The sequence below is a fragment of the Cheilinus undulatus genome, linkage group 5 (genome assembly GCF_018320785.1).
Source record: "Cheilinus undulatus linkage group 5, ASM1832078v1, whole genome shotgun sequence".
Classification (NCBI taxonomy): Eukaryota; Metazoa; Chordata; class Actinopteri; order Labriformes; family Labridae; genus Cheilinus; species Cheilinus undulatus.
This window is the reverse complement of record NC_054869.1, coordinates 22,933,441-22,954,141: the sequence shown is the minus strand read 5'-3', so window position 1 is coordinate 22,954,141 and position 20,701 is coordinate 22,933,441. Positions and strand designations below refer to the sequence as shown.

The 20,701-nt window shown below is 39.1% G+C and overlaps 1 protein-coding gene across 1 annotated transcript; it reads left to right on the top strand.

Moving 5' to 3' along the window:
• The first annotated feature begins 920 nt into the window (after positions 1-920).
• On the top strand, positions 921-11,096 carry slc6a4b (solute carrier family 6 member 4b). Its single transcript, XM_041788203.1, has 13 exons — positions 921-1,125; positions 2,146-2,280; positions 2,377-2,596; positions 2,741-2,879; positions 2,960-3,094; positions 3,974-4,077; positions 4,822-4,949; positions 5,035-5,147; positions 7,783-7,914; positions 8,115-8,214; positions 8,329-8,429; positions 10,744-10,908; positions 11,013-11,096. Exons 1-13 carry the CDS (start codon positions 921-923, stop codon positions 11,094-11,096), a joined length of 1,761 nt encoding a protein of 586 aa, XP_041644137.1.
• The last annotated feature ends 9,605 nt before the right edge of the window (positions 11,097-20,701 follow it).

The window sequence follows — 20,701 nt, the reverse complement described above, 5'->3', positions numbered from 1 at the left end:
GGTGAATATTCCTCTATTCCTCCCAGCACTGTGACTATTTTCGCTATAATTCACTGTCTTTCTCTCTATTACACTCCGGCTCATCTCCTGGACCAGGCATGCGTCTTTCAAACTCTATAAACTCCAAAACTTTGAATAGAAAGACACCAAAAACATGCTGCTGGGATTGAGATAACTCATGTCCGCCATGTCTCCTGGTGTAAAGTGGTAACAGCGCAGACCTCCGCCATTAACCCTATATCCCAGTAGTAAAGAATCCTTTAAAAAATTCCTGGATCCAGACGGTGATCCGGATCAGTCCCAAAATCTCATCAGTTCTTCCTTATGCCATTTCCTGAAAATTTCATGAGAATCTGTCCATGACGTTTTGAATTGTGTTGCTAACAAAATAACAAACCCTGCCAATCATATAATGTCCTTGGCAGAAGTGATAACACTGCTCTATCATGTAAAGCACATAAGTCATTGTACATCGTTGTTGTACCCAAAACTTCTCTAACAGACAGTAACTTCACTCATGGTGCAAAGGTGTCCAATGTCCAAAGGCATTCTGGGAAAATTCTGCAGAATGAGGGGCGATTGTCAAATAATTTGAGTACAATGGCAAAAAACTACTTTGAAAGATTTAGTACTGTTTATTTAAAACTAAAAATATGTTCAATCAACTATGCATAAGAGGGCTGAAATATCACGTCTGGTGTGGTTGATCACAACTATTGATCTTTAAGCTCTGTAAATGAACGTTGAAAGTCTTTAGAGGGCTGCAGTGTTATCTCTCTCCTCTAACAGGTGGCCTCAGCTCCACCCACTCCTCCACCCGGCCTGTCCGTCATCATTACAGGGGAAACATCCTCCTCTGTGTGGAGCTGCTCCTTTGGCTGACTTTTCACAGTCCGATGCCCCTTCAGGACTCAGCGGTCATGGCCAGCAGTCTGACCCACCACGGCTCCCCAAACCCCGGCTACACCGCCAATAACAACGCGGTCCCTGCGCCGGTCCTCACTCAGACCAACTCCAGAGACAAGTGGAGCAAAAAGATGGATTTTCTCCTGTCTGTCATTGGCTTTGCGGTGGACCTGGGAAATGTTTGGAGGTTTCCTTACGTGTGTTATCAAAACGGTGGAGGTAAGTGGTTTTTGACATTTTTGCACCAATTGGTTTGGTTTAAATTGATTAGCTATGAGTGGAGCCACTTGGCAAATACTCTGTAAGAGTCATCAAATGCTGTATGATGACGATGATTCAAACGCAAGGCTGAAGCTGTACGCATCTGGCGACAGGAGCTGTCCATGGTGCTGAAAGGCACATCTGTAGCCCTACCATCTGCTAAAAACCCTTTAAAGTTTTACACTTATGCTTCATGACCTGATTCTGATTTATTAGGTCAGTTTTAGCCTTTTTTTAACAGCAGGAAAGCATGGGATTGTCTTGAGGGAAATGCTCATTTACTTTTTTCATGTACAAATAGACAAGCTATTATGTTTAAAAGTGTAAATGTGTTTCACATTTGTCACTTTACACCAGCAACTATAATGACCCGTCTGAAGTTGGCAGCCTGTGGTTTGTGTTAAAGATGTAAAGAATTTTTAAAAATTTTATCAAAAGCTTTTTAGGTGATGAAAATCAAACAGAAAAAACATCAAGACAAGTTCTGGAAAACAGAAGTGCAGTGAAAAAATAAAGACGATCTGTGTGCAATTCCATGATTATATTTGAAAGACAAATGTTGTAGAAGACTTGAAAGTAAGTTTAACATATCTTTATTAGTAGTTCCTTATTATGGCTGTAAATTTGACTCTTATAGCTCCCTTCTTTGAGCTGTAGTTTCAATTGAACCACATTATACATTTTAATGCAATAAACGGGGGAGAAAACACAAATTTTCCTTCTTTTTTTAAATCCAAATTCCTTGTTGGGTCCATCTTTTTTCGTCTATACTTGTGATTTTTTTGTGTTTCACACTTTAAAGTACACTTTCTGTGGTTTATTTTTGTTGCACTTTTTTGCACTGTAATGTTGGAGTTACCTGGCACAAGGACTTTATTTAGGATTTAAACCTTTATCTTTAATAATGTCCTCACTTTTAAATGCACATGAGGCAGCTCATGCTGAAGCCCCCATATGGCACGTATCCTCTGTGTTTAGGTGCTTTCCTTATCCCCTACATTTTGATGGCCATCTTTGGTGGCGTGCCGCTCTTCTACATGGAGCTGGCACTGGGACAGTTCCACCGCACCGGAGCCATTTCTATATGGAAACACATTTGTCCCATTTTCAAAGGTAAGGCTCTACACAGCTCACTGGGAGATGTTCAGATGAAATGCATGACTGAAAACATTGAAATGCAAAGACATCAGTCTTTCTCCTGTGTTTTAGGTATAGGCTATGCCATCTGTATCATCGCCCTGTACGTCTCCTTCTACTACAACACCATCATCGCCTGGGCCCTCTTCTACTTCTACTCCTCCTTCTCCAGCATTCTGCCTTGGACAAACTGTGACAACGTGTGGAACACCCCCGACTGCACCAACTACTTTGGCATGGACAACGTCACTTGGACCAATGCCTCCAGGTCTCCGGCAGAGGAATTTTACACGTAAGTGCATGTAAGTGTGAGTAACAGAAACCACATATATAAATAGCTTTACAGTAATGCTAGACAAAAATAGATTTACTCAGGGGGACGGTTGTTTGGGTTGTGGAAAATATGCTGATGTTTCTGTGTGTTTTATTATCACAGGAGGAATGTTCTGGAGATTCACAAGTCTTCAGGGCTGAAAAACGTTGGGGGTGTCCGATGGCAGTTGATGCTCTGCCTTTTCCTTATTTTCACCATTGTTTACTTCAGCCTGTGGAAGGGGGTGAAGACTTCAGGGAAGGTAACACATAAGCCATAAAATTATTTTTGCCCCACCTTTGTCACATATTTTCCCCATCAGATTCTGATCTTTATTTCCAGGTTGTGTGGGTGACAGCCACCTTGCCCTACATAGTGCTGTTCATCCTGCTTATTAGAGGAGCAACTCTGCCTGGTGCATGGAGAGGTGTGGTGTTTTACCTGAAACCACAGTGGGGGAAGCTTCTGGAGACCAGTGTGAGTTTTATAGTCACTTAGACAAAAAAGGGCTCATTTCTGATAGGAGAAACATGGGCATGCCTCTAATGATTTGTCTTTAGATAATCCAAGATAAGTGTGGAAATTCACTTGTCTCAAATCTGCTGCTGCTATCTTTCTTTTAGATCATTTCCACAGTAGTCTGAATTTATGGCCATTACAACACAGAAATAGAATGATACGCACTTTCTATCGACATATCTTTGCAAAATAGGACGTTGACTTTTGGAAAAACCACAGAACAGTGAGTCCCTGGCCAGTATTTAACTTGTAAGATTGGTGTAAAGAACACGTGCGTGTATTCAAAGCATCCGAGCAGTATTTAGATATAAACCTACCCTTTTTTATCCACAAGTACCTTGAGAATCTTCTTTTTTTTTGTTTTTTTTGGATTGATGAGACAACCTTTCCTTCCTCTGTGATTGTTTGCACAACATGTATGAGTGCTTTGGTTACAGGGGAATATGGATGAGATGAAATGAGATGCATAAATAAGCCACAGAGCAGGATAATGAGATGCATAATTGGTTTAGATTTTCTGCCCATTAACAAAGGCCTCCCTTTCTATCTCACTCACTGATATCCAACGCTACCCTCCTCTTTTTACTGCCGAATGCTCCTCAGATCTCCCTGTGTACAGCTGTGTGGCTACTACATTACTATACGACTGTCAACACAGCACAGAGGGATTAGAGGAGAAATTTAGGGGTGGACAATAACAGTAAAGAGGAAAGCCCTAATACAAAAAAAAAAAAAAAGAAAAAAGCATTTTTTCTTAAAGCATCCCATAATAAGATCCATCAGGAGAGCCATAAAGTTGTATCTCTATTTCTGTTTCTCTTCTCTGGTCTTCTCCAGGTGTGGGTGGATGCAGCAGCACAGATATTCTTCTCTCTAGGCCCCGGCTTCGGGGTCCTCCTGGCTCTCTCCAGCTACAACCCTTTCACAAATAACTGCTATCGGTGAGAACTGAGACACACTGAGTCATGTGAACCTACTTTTGTGGCCTGAAAGAGCTTCAGAGGAAGAGACTGAGAGCCCAAATAAATGGCTTAAACTTAAACCTGCTGGGTTTAAGGATCTATTTTAATGCCTTTTTGCACAGCATGTAAAACTTAAAGAGCAGCTGTCAGATTCACAGCTTTCATTTATATACAATTGTGCCTTTGAGGCAGCGCTATGCAATACTACATGGTGGGTTCAAATCCTCAATGTGGCCTAAAAATCTTGTATTTCTTGACTAGAAAATGGAGAATGACTCAACAGTAAAGCGAACAATCCCAATCCTGAGTGTGTATGCTAACACTGACATTCATTTATTTGTTTTGAACCATCATTACTTTTTCAGAGAAGCACTCTTGAGACAGAAGAATCCTGCAGATTGACCCTTTGGTGTAAGACTGAGAACTGTATGTTTCTAATGAACACAGAACACATACTTCAGCTGAGGATCTCTCATTAGTGCTGTTGTAAGACATCTGTGCTTTTTGGCATGGACTATTTCTTGTGTATTTGATACAAAGCTGAGCAGATAATATAAAGGGATCCTTTCAGCTGAGGTCACAGAGGTCACCACATGGTCACGTCAACGAGCAATACTTCACCACAGTATCACCAATAGAGGAAAAAAAATAGGTGCATCCATGAATAAACGTGAGATATATGGTGCTGCACATGCTTAAATGTGGTTTCATTGCCTTCTACAGTGATGCCATTGTGACCAGCTTGGTGAACTGTCTGACCAGCTTCGTGTCAGGCTTCGTGATCTTCACCGTCCTGGGCTACATGGCTGAGATGAGGCAGGTGGAAGTGGAGGATGTAGCCAGAGATAAAGGTCAGTAAATTTGATTCACTATTGAAATAATAATGCAATTAAAGGAAGCCTCATCCATTCAAACTCAATGTGCCTATGATTTCAGGACCAAGTTTGCTCTTCATCACCTACCCAGAAGCCATTGCAAACATGATGGGCTCGACCTTTTTTGCAATCATCTTTTTTACAATGATGATCACTCTGGGACTTGACAGCACGGTAACAAACAGTAAACTTCTGTCACCTCCCACAGATTAAAGATATATATGAAAGAAGCTAACAATATATTTGATGCAGGGCCTGTTATTTTGATTCACATTGTTATATTTGTGAGTTATAAAATTAAAAAGTTACAAATAAGGTTAAAACTATGACCTTAACCCCACAAAGTCATCAGCAATTCATATTTTGAGTCAATTCTTGGTTGCCCTCACAGTAGCAGAAGCATGTTTTCTTGTTTTCAGGCATTGAATTTAAGTTTAAAATGACCCTAGCACAAAAAGTAAAGACATTTGTATATGGTAGATTATTTCTTTTTTTGTAACAATGCTTCTTAAATGGTGCCACATTTGTAAGGAACATGCATTTGTGGGATGAGCAGCAGAGCTGAGTATGTGGATTGCTTCCATGAGGAATTTGCCAAATCTTCTCTGCCAATGCCAAACAGCTTATTCTACCATTGACTCTTGTTTGGTGTTTGGTGGATTCGATGATTGAAGTCTGAAGAAACAAGACATAATTCAATAATTTATTCATTGAACAAACAGGAGCCTCAGTAGCTTGTGGAAGAACCATACACAGCCACAACGGCCTGGCACCTCCTCATGCTGGTCACCAGCCTGGTCACACACTGCTATGGGATGGCATCCGCAAGTCCGTTGGTGTGGTTGTGTTGGTCACTCTGGCATGAACAGCACGCCCAAGCTGATCCAACAAATGTTCAGTAGGGTTAAGGTTAGGACTGCTGGCAGACCATTCGATCCTCTTCACTCCAAATCTGGAGGTAGTCTCTGATAAACCCCATTCTTTTGGGTCATTGTCATCTGACGGAAACAAAATAAGAGTCGATAGCAACAGCAGAATAAGGTGTTAGGCACTGACAGAAAAGATTTGTTTTTTATTTTCAAGGGCACAACCCACATACTCAGCTCTGCTGCTCATCCCACAAATGCATGTTCTTTACAAACTTGGCACCATTTAATAGGGAAATTAACAGGCTTTTAAACAGTATAGGATTTATTGCCAAGAAACATTGTTGCAATAAAGAAATAATCTACCAAAAAGACAATCAGTATCAACATTCAAAAATCTAATATAACATTTTTAATGTGTGAAACTACTGCCAGGGGATAGGTGTCAGATAAAGTGACTAAATACGCTGAAACGTACCGTTTCACATGTTTCACTGCAAAGACTCATGTGAGTAATAGATTAATTAAAGAAAGCAGGATTAGATAATTTCTTAAAACACTACTCTCCTGTGTACAGGGGAAAAGAGTAAAATGATGGGATATATTTACCCTGACCAAAAATTCCTCACAACAGCTTTAAAGGTCACATATTTTACCCTTTTAAGACAAGTTTATATTGGTCTCAGAGGTCCCCAAAACATGCCCGTGAAGTTTGTTGCTGAAAAACCACTCCAGTATTGGATTTTTGAATGTCTGAAAAACCCCTCTGTTTCAGTCCTGCTCAGAACAACCTGTTTCTGTATCTGTGGCTTTAAAAGTTAATGAGCTGTTTGACTCCACCCCTAACTACACTCCCCTCAGGAAATGGATGTGGTTTAATGGATGTGGGCTGTGTCCGAAATCACTCCCTATTCACTACATAGTGCACTATATAGTGAATACACCATTTTGTAGTGGTGTCCAAATTTTGTTTTTTGGTTTTAGCCAAATCTGTAAGAAAATGCTAAAGATTTAAAACAGAGTAACTACAACACATGAGACCATTATCTTTATGCAAAAACAAGTTACATTACACACAAAAATGTACACTTTTTTGCCACTAAAGACATGAGCTTTTTTTTATCTATCAGTATTTTATTTTGGGGGGGGGTACATCACATTTAGTATCAGTTTTCAGTGAAATTCTACCGTTAATTTTGATCCTCAGCCGTTGTCATGGAAATTTACGAGCTGCTGTTGCTAAACATTTTAATTGTGAGACAGCGATGACAACATTGCTTGCAGCCAGAGTAGTGTCCGAAATAATTTTTGTGTTTTGCAGTTGAGTCCACTATATAGTCCACTATATGCTGCTCACTATAGAGTGGATAGGACAGGGAATGAGTGAGTGGTTTCGGACACAGCCACGGCTTTCACAAGAGGAGGGTGGAACCTTCTTCTAAGCGGGGAGGGCCAACTGAATCTGGGGGCTTTGCTAACTCCCCACATGACATCATGAGGGGAAAATCTGAGAACAGCCTATTTCAGCACACATTTAATAAAAAGTGGAGAAAGAGGGGGGAGGGGAATGGATTTTTCTGATTCTTGAGGGGATTGTGGACAGGCCAGGGGCACATATTTTTGTTAGAAAAGCCTGAAAAGTTAGTATTTTGCATAATATGTGGCCTTAAAGGGTTTCTTTTTCTTCTAAAATGATTAGAACATGAAAGAACCTCTGAGCAAAATATAAACAAGTTGAAGGGAGAATCACCCCATTAGTGTGAACATAGCGCTAAGAATAGCAAACCCAAAATGAAGTTTGACATCACTCTGTTACTAGAAGGTTTTTGTCCAGTCAGTTAGGATCTACCTTTTATCAGTTATAATAGTATTTAATTTTGCATATTATATATTTAAGACAAATTATTACTTACAGTGTTGCAATCTTTCCTCGTGTGTTTCAGTTTGGTGGGCTGGAGGCAATCATTACTGCAGTGTTGGACGAATACCCAGATCTTTTCTCTCACAGACGTGAACTTTTTGTTCTGGGCTTGGTTGTTGTCTGCTTTTTGGGCTCACTAAGCACCCTTACAAATGTAAGTTTGTCCCATTTCTTTTATTAATCACAAAATAAAAAAAATAACCCATCTATATAACAATAATTTACCTTTAGGGACATTTTCTGTAAATTTGAATTAGGTCAACATGCATTGCAGTTAATATCTACAAGATGTTGCTAACATGGATGGGAAAAACCATGGAGATGTTATTAACCAGTGAAAAATGTTATTGACAGGGTGGGGCCTATGTTGTAAAACTGCTAGAGGAATTTGGAGTGGGAAGCTCCATCATAGCAGTGGGCTTCCTTGAGGCCATAGCTGTTTCCTGGTTCTATGGTAAACAGGAGATTGTTTTTTTTAAATCAGTGAAGCAGTATTCATTTTTAAATCTTCAGTGTAAAACAAATACAGTAAAATGACTGTGTCTTGCGCTTATTATGTTGGTTTCAGGTATCAAAAGATTCAGCAATGATGTGCAGGCCATGCTGGGGAAAGCTCCTGGGTTATTCTGGAGGGTGTGCTGGGTCGCCATCAGTCCAGCTTTCCTAGCTGTAAGATATTAAACTTTCAAACTACATTAACAACAACAGGGGAACATTTATTTTGATTACTGCAAAAACTCAAATCTTAGCCTGTGCATTTGTCAATTTTCTTGTCAGAGAATCTCATTACAGATATTATAAACCACAAAGCCACACTTGTGTAAATAGTCCAGATTAACAGCTTATGTCAAGATTTAAAAAAGAGCAACAAATAAGTCTGAATCACTGGTAAAGAGCAAGCGACAAACTGTGATTGAAAATCATTTCCAATGCAGAAGTGCAAAAAACATGCAGTACTGTAAGTGCCTACTTGAAGCTGGTACCAGACACGTAAACATTCCATGTTAGAATACCAGAGGTGGAAAAGTACATGACTAATGTACTCAAGTACAGTTACTCTGGTTATACTTTATTCAAGTAAAGTAAGAGTACTGGTTCACAAAGCTACTCAAATAAGTACAAAGTATTAAATTTAAAGTTTACTTTAAGTACTGAGATGCTACTGAGGAGTTACATACTAAACAAGAAAAGCACACAGAGAGCGCAGACCTCGCCATTAGCCCTATCTCCCAATAGTACAGAATCCTTTAAAAAAAATTCCTGAAACCAGATGGTGATTCGGATCAGTCCCAAAATCTAATCAGTTCTTCCTTATGCCATTTTGGACATTTCCTGAAAATTTCATCAAAATCCGTCCACAACTTTTTGAGTTATGCTGCTAACAAACAAACAAACTAACTGACAAACAAACAAACTAACAAACTAACAAACTAACAAACCCTCCCGATCACATAACCTCCTTGGCGGAGGTAAATATGATGTTTCCTTATTGGCAAGAATAACAAGAAAATCGGGTTAGGGTCAAACCAGGTTGCTCAGGTAAAGTCACACCTCTATGATAAAGCAAATACAGAACAAAACTGACATATATTTATATAATCATTTGTATAATCAAACTCATATAGAGTTAAACGTAGCACTTTGAAAATGTCTATATTGGTCCACACTATATAAAGTTAAAGTACACAGAGCTACAGTAACTCTTGAAAATCTGCTTCAAGGTGGGTCTCCTCTAGCATGAACAAATAGAGTCAATCTCATTGCAAAGCAATGCATGCTGATGTACTATACTTCCTTTAGGATAACCTAGAGTTGTTAACTCTAACTCAGTGGATAATTTCACTCATGTTGCAAATCCACCAGAAACATGCGCAAGAACCCCAGCAGGGATCACTATGCAACAGGCAACATCTAAACACAACTAAATTCATCAAAAACAGATATAAGCACTCTGCACAAGGGCATGATGGGAAACTCTGCCCACACATTCCCCAGATTTGAAATCCCAGCCAGCAGAGCTCAGATCAATTGACTTTTTACAGAGTTGAACTAATGCAAGTGGATAAACACTGTCAAATATCTCCAACCCTGAAGACCATTTCACTCATAATGGAGGTAAAATTACACTTTAGGAGTAAAAATAAACTCTGAACTACTAAATTACAGTAATTTCAGTAAATGTAATTAGTTACTTTCCACTTCTGTAAAATACTGCAGACAGAAAGTGTGTTTATTGCCTGGTTCAAAAAACAATTTTTGTCTGAATAGTTTGCATATCTATGGGCTATTTTGGTGAAGTCATTTATTTTGGTTTAAATAAGATTGTCAAATCACGGATAATAAGCCCCCTACAGTAACCATGTCTGATGTTAGGCTTCAACCAGTATCTTCTATAAGGTACGGGATAAGCAGTATAGAAGATGGATGGATGGATCTTGAAGCATGTGTTAACCTGGACTTGTCCAGTGGAAGCTGCTTATGATAAGTGTAATGAGATGTTTTTTGCTGTGTGCAGATACAAGTTTTCAACAAAAATCCTCATTCATAAGGATCAAGCATATTTGTTAGGTTCTGTTTTGCATTGTTTAGTTGTCTTTTGTTGCTGTTATAATGTTTGAAAATTAATTCAATTTAATAAGAAAAAAACAACAGTTTGTCAAGAGGCCTTTGAAGGCCATGAATACTGGACAGCTAGTCCCCATCACTTTTATATTATAAACTGTGTTGCAAAACACTGAGTGAAAGAGCAATTTCATTCCCCTTATCCCAGTTAACATTGTTGTTTCTCATTTGAATCTTTTCTCCCTGGTTGTCTTTGACATTCTCATTTCACATTATTACACTTTGATTTCTTCCTTTCATTTCTCTTAACAATCTATGGATATCAAACAGGGGTTTTGCTTTGTGCAATAGTGCTATATACTGTTACATACAGTTTGGAAAATACAAGTATGTATTTGTGATGCATTTAATCTCTCCTCAGTACATTATAGTGAGCTCCCTGAAAGTGCCACCCCTCACACTGTTTGACTATAAGTACCCAGACTGGAGCATCACAGTGGGATACTTTGTTGGCTTCTCATCTTTCATGTGGATCCCCATCTACATGGTGTACAAGCTGGTGTGGACCCCTGGATCTCTGAAACAGGTCAGTGGGTGTGGAGAGAGCTTGAAACAGGTGCTGGAAACATAATTGTCTTCATAAAATGGCCTTCAAAATAAACACTTTCTTTCTTTCTTTGTTTTGCGCAGAGGTTGGCAGTGTGTCTAAGACCAGAAAGGACCATAATACCAGAAATCCACGCTGACAACCTCACCATGGTTACTGTACCATAGAAGGGAAAGCCTCTTTGCACATGAAAAACACACTTGACTCCTCACCCTGCTTGTAGATTTTTTTTTTCAAACCACAGCTTTAAGTGATTTGTGACACAATCTGAACGTCATCTGACATCATGACTGTTACCTGCTTACAATGTTAAACATGTCAGCTGTTACTGAACATGTACACTCTGTAAAAATAGTCAATGCTGCTACATTTGTTACCCTGAGAGAAGCTGACTGAGCAATACTCACACTCAGTGGTGCATGCAGAAGTGGGTATGCTCTTAATTTATGTACTCTTTTTTGGGGGTACACTCTTTTATTTAGTGGGTATAGTTCATGGAGATAAAAAAAAAACATTTAGTGGGTATACCCCGTATATCTGCGTATATCCTGCACTACACAACTGCTCACAATGTTCTGTTTGGTCTGTGTGTATTCAGGTCAACCTTCTTAACGTTACATTTGTGCATTTGTAGGACTCATTTTATTTGGCAGTCTGCTTTCCCAAAACTCACAAAAACAACATGCCAAGGAAAAATAAAAACAAATCTCTTTATGTATCAAACAGCACATCTTTTCTACTGCATGGCACCATTGTACTGACATGTTCCTTTTGTCTGTAGTCAGATGAAATCAGCTCTGCATGCTTTTCTAAGCACAAATGAAAGCGATGACAGCAGTTTTAGACTGTGACATGAGCACAGTTCTACAACCACTTCAATAATCATGGCAGCAGTGATTTGCATGCATATTTATGTATTTTTAGGTGGACTTTTCCTCCGTTCAATTGACATCATGCTCTATTAGCTATTGCTTTTTACAGCAACTGTTACAAGCTCAGCTGCATTTTTGTTTAAATTCAAACAGATATGATAGGTATGTGTGTGTATGACAGTACCGCTTACCCAGGTTAAAGCCCCTATGGGCAGCTTTTAGGTGGTTATTAAACAGACTGAATCAACACTGATGCCCCCTCATGAGTTAAAGAAGCAAAAAAGACTAAAAGCAACAACATAATTTTTGTTTAGTTTAATAGTTTTTTTATTTACTGAAATCTCTGGCAATTGGAAAAAAAAACTCTTCATGAGATAATAATGATAAAAGGAAACTATACTCCATACACTGTAAAACCAAACAAGTTGAAACTACTCAAATTTTTTGTTGAACCTGATTACATCAAAGTGGAAATGCATTTTTTGAGAAACCATTAATCAATAATGTCGGGTTAGCATGACTTTTAATAAGATAAACTACATCCTGGGAACTTTCCTACACTTAATTTTTTAAATCCAACTCAAAACAACATGTTCATACAGCCATGTGTTCTTGATCCACTGCAGTTTCCCTTATTTTTTCCACATACTTCTAAAAATGTATGCCTCCCAAGGTAGTCCAACTTAAGTAACAAGTAAAAAGTGCACACTAAACCAAGAAGTCCTCTTCCATCTTATTCTTTATACCATCCATTGGATATTATAGTTGCTCCTTACAGGTTGGACTTATCTGAGTCAGTAACTACCAATGGTGCAAAAGTGTCAAATGCCCAAAGGCATTCTGGGAAAACTCTGAAGATTAAGGGAGGATTCTCAAATAATTTCAGTACAATGACAAAATTACTTAGAATGGTTGAGTGATGAAGTCTGGGCTTCCCTGCTTAGACTCGGATCCTCGGATCAACGGTAGAAGATGGATGGATGGATAGATGGATGGTTGAGTGATGATGGCTTAAAACTAAAAAACATGTTCTATCAATTAGAAAAATAGATCTGAAATAGCTATTTTAGATTTTTAAGTTAACACAACTTTTTAAAAATACGTTTCAGCTGTTTGGTCTTTAAGTGAAGCATACGCTAAAGGACACTTTAGCCCTGAACTACTGTTAAAGGTGCAGTGTGTAATATTTAGCCTATTAGCATTTAGCAAAACAAGCTTGGTTAAAATGAAACATAACATTTATAAGTAGATTGATCTAAATTAGTGTTGACATCTGATAACACATTTTTTAAATTTATGTTTTAAATTAACTCAGAATAAGCCTTTTATTCATACATAGGGAGGGTCCCCTCCAAGGAAGCTGCCATCTTGGACTTTTGCATTTTGCCTGTTTCTATGGCACCATAGAAGGAACCAAATAACAGTTAAGCATGTATTGATTTTTAAACTTCACTGGTTCCCACAGTTATCACCAGAGAAATGAGCATCACACTCCAGAATTGACTGTTAGATGTTGAAAGTCCCATTTTTACACACTGTACCTTTAAGGCCTTTTCAGACCAGCAGGGTTCCGTGCCAGTTCCAGTTCCAGAACCTAATTTTGAACCAGACAGCGCATTCAAACCAGAAGAAAATTGGTTCAGAACCTCTTAAGTTGGTTCTCAGCTAAAACAAAAAAAAAAAAAAAAAGCTGGTTATTCCTCAGGAACTGTGACATCAGTGGGCGTGTCATAGTCTAGGTTGTAAAGATGAGTGGAAATTTGAGAAAAAGTGCTACGGAGAAGAAATGTTTGGTAGCAATCTGGACATCGACAGATCTCCAGGTGAAGATGGAGAGCAGTACAAGGAAGAGCAAGTTATAGGCTGAACTTGAGGAAGAGATGGAAAAGGCTGGATTCACTTGAATGCCAGAACAAATAGTTATTAAACTCAAGTTACTGAAGAAGGAATACCAGGAGCAAGAAAGACTCGGGCAAAAGTGGAGCTGGACATGGTGATACATGTCAATCACGTCCTCCCACTTTGGCCACTTAAACTGGCGTGAACGCGGGCTGGTTTGCCAGAAAGCACCATGGTTCTGACACTTCAGAACTGAGCCAGAGCCAGAACCAGGACCGTGGCTGTCTGAAATCACTATCAGAGGCCTATACGCACCTTTTCAGAAACAGAACAACTCATTGAAACAACGTAGACTGCAAGTCATGTGACTGGGTAGCATGGGTTAACAGCCAGTCTCTGAGTAATGCTCAAAGGTATATGGTGTGTACTCAGATATGAGAAAAAAGGCTGTAGACAACTTAAAATTTGTCCTCAATACTTGCCAACATCAAAAAATATTGTTGGTACATTTCCTCATCCACGTCTTTCAGTGGCTGCACAAGCCCCCCTTCCTCTCCCTCAGCTAACTCAGTGGCCGTACATTCCTCCAGCGTCTACTCACTTTTCCACTTTGCAAAATCAACTGCTGCTCAATATTCACTATCTCCACCATAATACCCTCGGTTTTAGTTGCCTTGGTTTCCTCTGTGCATACAAGTAGAGTGAAGCACTGCTGTGTCCTCGCTGCAAGCAGCCTGGGTTCAAACCTGGCCTTTGGCTCCTTTCCTGCTTGTTATTCTCCACTTTCTACCCGAATTTAACTCTTTCCACTGCCCTATATTCAAAAGGAAAAATAAAACCTAAAAACATGCATGACTGGACTGGAAAATAATGATCAACAAGCATAGAAATCATACTGCCAACTTGCACTTTGGTGGAATATAGAGGGTGCCAAAAATGATACAAACTGATATTTCCTCACTGGACCAAACCATCATCAGTTTGCCATTATATTCTAATCCTTATCCTCAATTGTTGTCCTTTAATTCTGCAAATTCTTTATTTACCTTTCACACAGTAGCGATGTAGTACTGTGCTTGTGAAGGGTTTTACACAAGCTGCTTGATATATCTGCAAAAAATAATGTTGTGTTCTCCCTTCAAGTGTTTGTATTGGAGATTAGTGAGGCAATCAATAAAGACCAAAGTAAAAAAAGACAATTTCACAGGTTCATCAAAGTTTAAATTTGTTGTTGTTTCTTCTTTTGCTGTTATAGAGTATTTAAGTTATGTATTCACAATTTAATTGGCCCCTTAAATAGAGAATAAACTTCTTGGTCTTACCCTGATAGCTTCATTTAACTCCAGATAGCCTCTTTTGCCTTAATCTGCCTAAATATTACACTGTCTGTACAAAAACTGTAAAGGTTGTTTTGATATTGTGCCTCTCCAACGTTTTCACACTCTCATTTATAGCTGTCTGCTTACACAGTAACATTTCTTTAGTCTTCTTCCCATGTGTTTTACTTATCTTAGAGCGCTTTATACTTTATATTCAGAGAAAAACATCATGGGAAAGGTGATGATTGTTGTGTGATCTCAGCCCTTTTCTGCTTGGTTTGTGTAACAGTCAAATGTGTATAAATTAATTAAAGTATATATTAAATATTTTATCTTTGTGTTTCTTTTCATTCCAAACAATATTTAACAAATCACTCTGGAGTAATTCAGTGCAGAAGCCCTAACAGGACATCCATCTGTACATTTTATTTTAATTTGTTTTGCTGTGATAATGACAACATTGGGGCTGTTTGTTCCAAATCCAGGCCAATCTAATCCATTATCTTGGGATAACAATGCTGGTTTACCCATGTTCACCAAGTGGCAGCCTCCATGTTTTAACAATTCAGTGCAAACAACTGTAGTTCCTAAACTGACCACTTGAGGCTGGTTGCAGAAGTCACACACACATAGAGGACCAGCCAGCAGATAAGAAAAAGACGTGAAGATCATAGATCTAGAGCAGAACTCTCATAAAGCATGAATTTTTACAGTTTCAGGGGATATTTCTCCATGTTATCTATCTATCTATTATCTATCTATCTATCTATTATCTATCTATCTATCTATCTATCTATCTATCTATCTATCTATCTATCTATCTATCTATCTATCTATCTATTATCAATCTATCTATCTATCTATCTATCTATCTATCTATCTATCTATCTATCTATCTATCTATCCTCAGCTTAATATTTGGTTGCACACCCTTGGGCCAACTTTTAACAGTTTTCCCCATATTTAGATGAAATCAATTGATGAAATGAAAATGGGGGTTTACTGTTTAGTGAATTCACCATATAGGGTGCATGTTTTGGTTGAAAAGACTCCTCAATTCAAATTAATAAGTAAACCATGATGGCAGGTGGAGCTGAGCAGCACATCTTTTGCTTCAGTGGTATCTAAATGTCTAGTAAGGCCACAGTTGATCAGTTTTATCATAGTTCTATTTCTCATTGTAAAATATTAACCTTTGTGTGTTCATAGGTGCATAAACACATGTTTGTACTGTTAGAGTAGATTGCTACCAAACAAATTTTCATTATTTATGATATACAATAATAGGATCCATCTATTCATCTTATCTAACCACCAACAACTGAGCAAGACTAATGTATGGCAGTATTCAAGTACTCAAACTTCTGTCCTGCTTTTTCAGGTAATTTTCAATCATAAAACAGATTATTTGTAGTAGGCTACACTTTTGTTCAAATCGAGGCCTGAATTTTTATTAAAAGGTACAAAAAGTCTAGTAAATGGTCTGTGTGCCTAACCATGTTTGCTCTTTGATGTAAAGGTAGTAAGAGTAAATAACAATCGATCAAAAAATATTGATGTACCTGTATAGGAGAGGTCAGTCTGCTGTGATTTGTGATACCACAGAGTCAGTAACCTCTGACAGAAAAGGCTTATGTTCCTCTTAAAAACTCAAATGCTTTATTACACAAACTGATTTAAAAACTGAATTTTCCTTTAAATAATTGTCTTTTGTCCTTTCTTCTTGTTTGAAGCTTCGGATTCACAGTCTGTGATGTATAAATGAAAATTTGCTCCTAACATAACATCTTTGCAGCCATTCTTTTAAAATCCTGTTTGTCGTGTGAGGTAGAGAAGGAGCACATGTTTATCAGTGCGTCTCTTTTATGTATCTCCTGTGCTCTCCTGTTCTCTACTTCAATAGCCGTCAGTGACACAAAAGGGCTTTGATCTGCACGTCCGTCAACCAGCAGCTCAATGAGAAATCACATGGTCCCATCCACTCTCTGCTCCTGTATGGCTTCACCTGTCATCCTTTCAGGAGATCAGACCGGGATCACCCAAGATTAATAATTGTTTGAATGAGTTAAGATCTGAAGAGATCTGTTTGTGGGAACCAGTAAGTGTGTGTATTTATAGGTAGAGGCTGCACTATGCTCTTGTATGTTGATGGATTCTGGATATTGCAAATTAGCTTGTTAATTAGAATATCTAATAGAGGTGAGCGGCAGCAGCCATTACAAAGACATGAAGATCTTCACTGGGAGGCCCAGAAGAGCAGACCTCTCATATGGCATCCATACTGTTATGTTTCAGGGAATGATGCGCTCTGATTTTCTATGGAGGTATATAAACTCCTAAAATACAGCGGGCCTAGCTTAATCCATATATTTTATCACATATTGTATCTGCACTCTCTATTGTGCCTTACTTTGAATTTAGCTGTCTCTTCAACAAAGATTTCACTCAATTCAGTGTATTTACTACAAAGAAAACCACAATTTTTATTCCATGGATAATCTTATATGATTAGGGAGAAGAACTGCTAAAATTGGCCTCACAGTGTTAACAAGGAGGCCCATTGCAACAGCTTTTCTCTCTCATTCATGGATGTAGCACAGGGGGAAAAGGGGGCCCACAGTAGGGAGGGGCCCTTAAGAAGCCTGCAATGAAAATTGTGATTTATTTATTTTTTCTTAGTAATTAGTGACATTATTGAATCAAAAGCAAATAAATAAATCAGTCATCAGACTGAAATTTATGTCAAATTTACCACCAGATGGAGACAAGGACCTGGCCGATGACCTGAATTTGTTTTTCAACAGATTTGATAACCGGTCCCCTCCTTGTTTGCTGCCTGTGGCGTATGCACCCAAGCCCACCCTGTCACCCCATATCCCACCCATTACAATTCATACAACTCAGGTTAGGAGCAAACTGAACAGACTGAAGCAGGGAAAAGCATCTGGACCTGATGGAATCTGCCCCAGACTGCTAAAGACCTGCTCGGCCCAGCTCTGTGAAATTCTCACACACCTGTTAAATATGAGCTTGCATCTGCAGAAAGTCCCCACACCTTGGAAAACATCCTGCCTGGTCCCTGTTCCCAAAAAGAAACAACCCAGGAACCCTAATGACTGCAGGCCCATAGCTCTTACCTCACACATAATGAAGACCTTGGAAAAGTTGGTCTGTGCTGACATCAGGCCAAGGGTTAGCACATACATGGACCCCTTACAGTTTGCATATCAGTCCAACATTGGTGTAGATGACTCCTTAATCTACATGCTCCAGAGAGCCCACAAACATCTGGAAACTGCTGATGCAAGTGTGAGGATCATGTCCTTCGATTTTTCAAGCACCTTTAATATAATCCAGCATCTTTGCTTGGAGAAAAGACGAAGAACATGCACATGGATCCAGCACTTGTCTCCTGGGTGATTAATTCCCTCTCAGATTGACCACAATAGGTGCGGCTCCAAACTGTGTGTCCAGGACAGCCCTGAGTAGTACAGGGGCCCCACAAGGAACAGTACTGTCTCCTGTCCTGTTCACACTCGTCACATCAGACTTCAAGTACAACTCTGACAGCTGCTTCCTGAAAAAATTTTCAGGTGATTCAGCGGTGGTTGGCTGCTTTCAGGGAGGATGTGAACGGGAGTATAGAAGGGTGGTCGAGGACTTTGTGAACTGGTGCAGTGAAAACCATCTACAGCTTAACATTTCAAAATCAAAGGAAATGGTCGTGGACTTCAGGGGGAGGAGGGATGAGCCTCACCCAGTTACCATCAACAGCACAGCAGTGGAGCTGGTCTCCAACTACAGATACCTGGGAGTGCAGCTGGACAACAAGCTGGAGTGGTCCAGCCACATGTTCAAGAAGGGTCAGAGCAGGTTGTAATTCCTTCGGAGACTACACTCTTTTAACATCTCAAAACCTCTGTTGTGCACCTTTTATAAAGCTGTGGTGGCCAGTGCTTTTTTCTTTGGGGTGGTCTGCTGGGGGGAGGATTCTCGCTCAGAGAACAGAGTCAACAAATTGGTAAAAAAAGGAGGCTCCATTATCGGAGCCCAGCAAGACACAACTGAGCAGGTGGCTGATGTACGAATGCTCAATAAACTGAACCCAATAATAAACTAGACAAGCATTCAGAGAGCGCAGACCTTCGCCATTAGCCCTCTCTCCCAATAGTGAAGAACCCTTGAAAAAATTCCTGGATCCATCCCCATGTGCCCCCCACCACGACATTTGCCATTTACTCTTTCCCCGGTGGGGTAGAAATACAATGAGGTAAAGCACTGGCCTCGCTACGGGTGGACTGTCATGGTAGAAGCATTGCCTGCTGGTGCCAACAGATGCACTGACAGTCTCACCGATGGTCTCACTGGACGACTGGAAGTCATGGCAGAGGGTGAATATTCCTCTATTCCTCCCAGCATTGTGAGTATTCTCGCCACAGTTCGCTGTCTTTCTCTCTGTTACACTCCGACTCATCTCCTGGATGGGGCGTGCATCTTTCAACACTATAAACTCCAAAACTTTGAATAGAAACACACCAAAAATGCTGCTGGGATTGAAGTTACTCATGTCCGCCATCTCCCAATAGTTTAGCTCCATCTCTTAACCATTTTTTAATCACTTTATTACAGAGAGCTCTGTTTGCACACCATGCTTTTTGCACTGTAGGATTTTATTATGTGGTGTATATGTGCTTGTGTTGGAACATATGTATGGATGTATGTGTGTTTGTATATGTGTGTGCGTGTGTATAGGCTAGTTTTATTCATGAATATATGTCAATTATGTGTTTATGTGTGTTTCTGTGATGATGGGCTGTCTGTATTTTTTGGCCGCTGTGACAAAAGCAATTTCCTGGAAAAGGATTAATAAAGTTTCTGTCTATCAAGCACAGTAAAATACAATACTGGGGGCCCCTGCTCCTCCCTTCAAGAAGGTCCAAATGTCCAGCGCTGCAAAATAATGCAAGTAAATTTCATTTAACCATAGTAAAATTATTGCTCATAAATGGGGAAATAACAATTCAAAAATACATTAAAATGCAGGGACATTTGTAAAAATGACACAACATCTGTTGATTGCCTAGCTGCTTAGCCTGTGTAATATTCTTTTTTGGGGTACAAAATCCCTAGCTACATCCCTGTTCTCATTATGTTATATTTATCCATGAAATATAAACAGTGGTTCACTAGTTAATGCACCTTCATTTTAAGAGTAAAGGAGCGTAAATAAAAGTATTATAAAAGTCAATAAAAATGGTTACAATTAATGATAAATTATTCACAATGGTGCAAAATCACAAAGAATTATTGCCACCAAAGAGGCAAAAATCAGCCAATATTAGTTTATGCAGACAGGAATTTGTGTATATGTCAATATCTGATATGAAAATATGCTGTTGTGCAGCAAAAGTCATATTATTACAGGGATATTTCTGTATTCTTTAAAATTTGGTTGTAAAAGGCACTTGGTGGTAGTAGTGATACCAGCCTCCAGTGAATTTATTGAGTATTGCTCCTTTAAACAGGATGTGCTTGGGGAAGCTAGGCTAAACAGCATAGCAGACAGGTATAGTTTGCCCTTTTAATTCAGCCACACTGTAAAAAAAATTCCGTTAAATTTACGGTAAAACGCTGGCAGCTGTGGTTACCAGAGATTTACTGTAAAAATTACGGTGAGAATGTATGAGAAAAAACGGTGTTTTCATTCTACAACTGTAAATATTACAGTTCAAACCTGTTTTT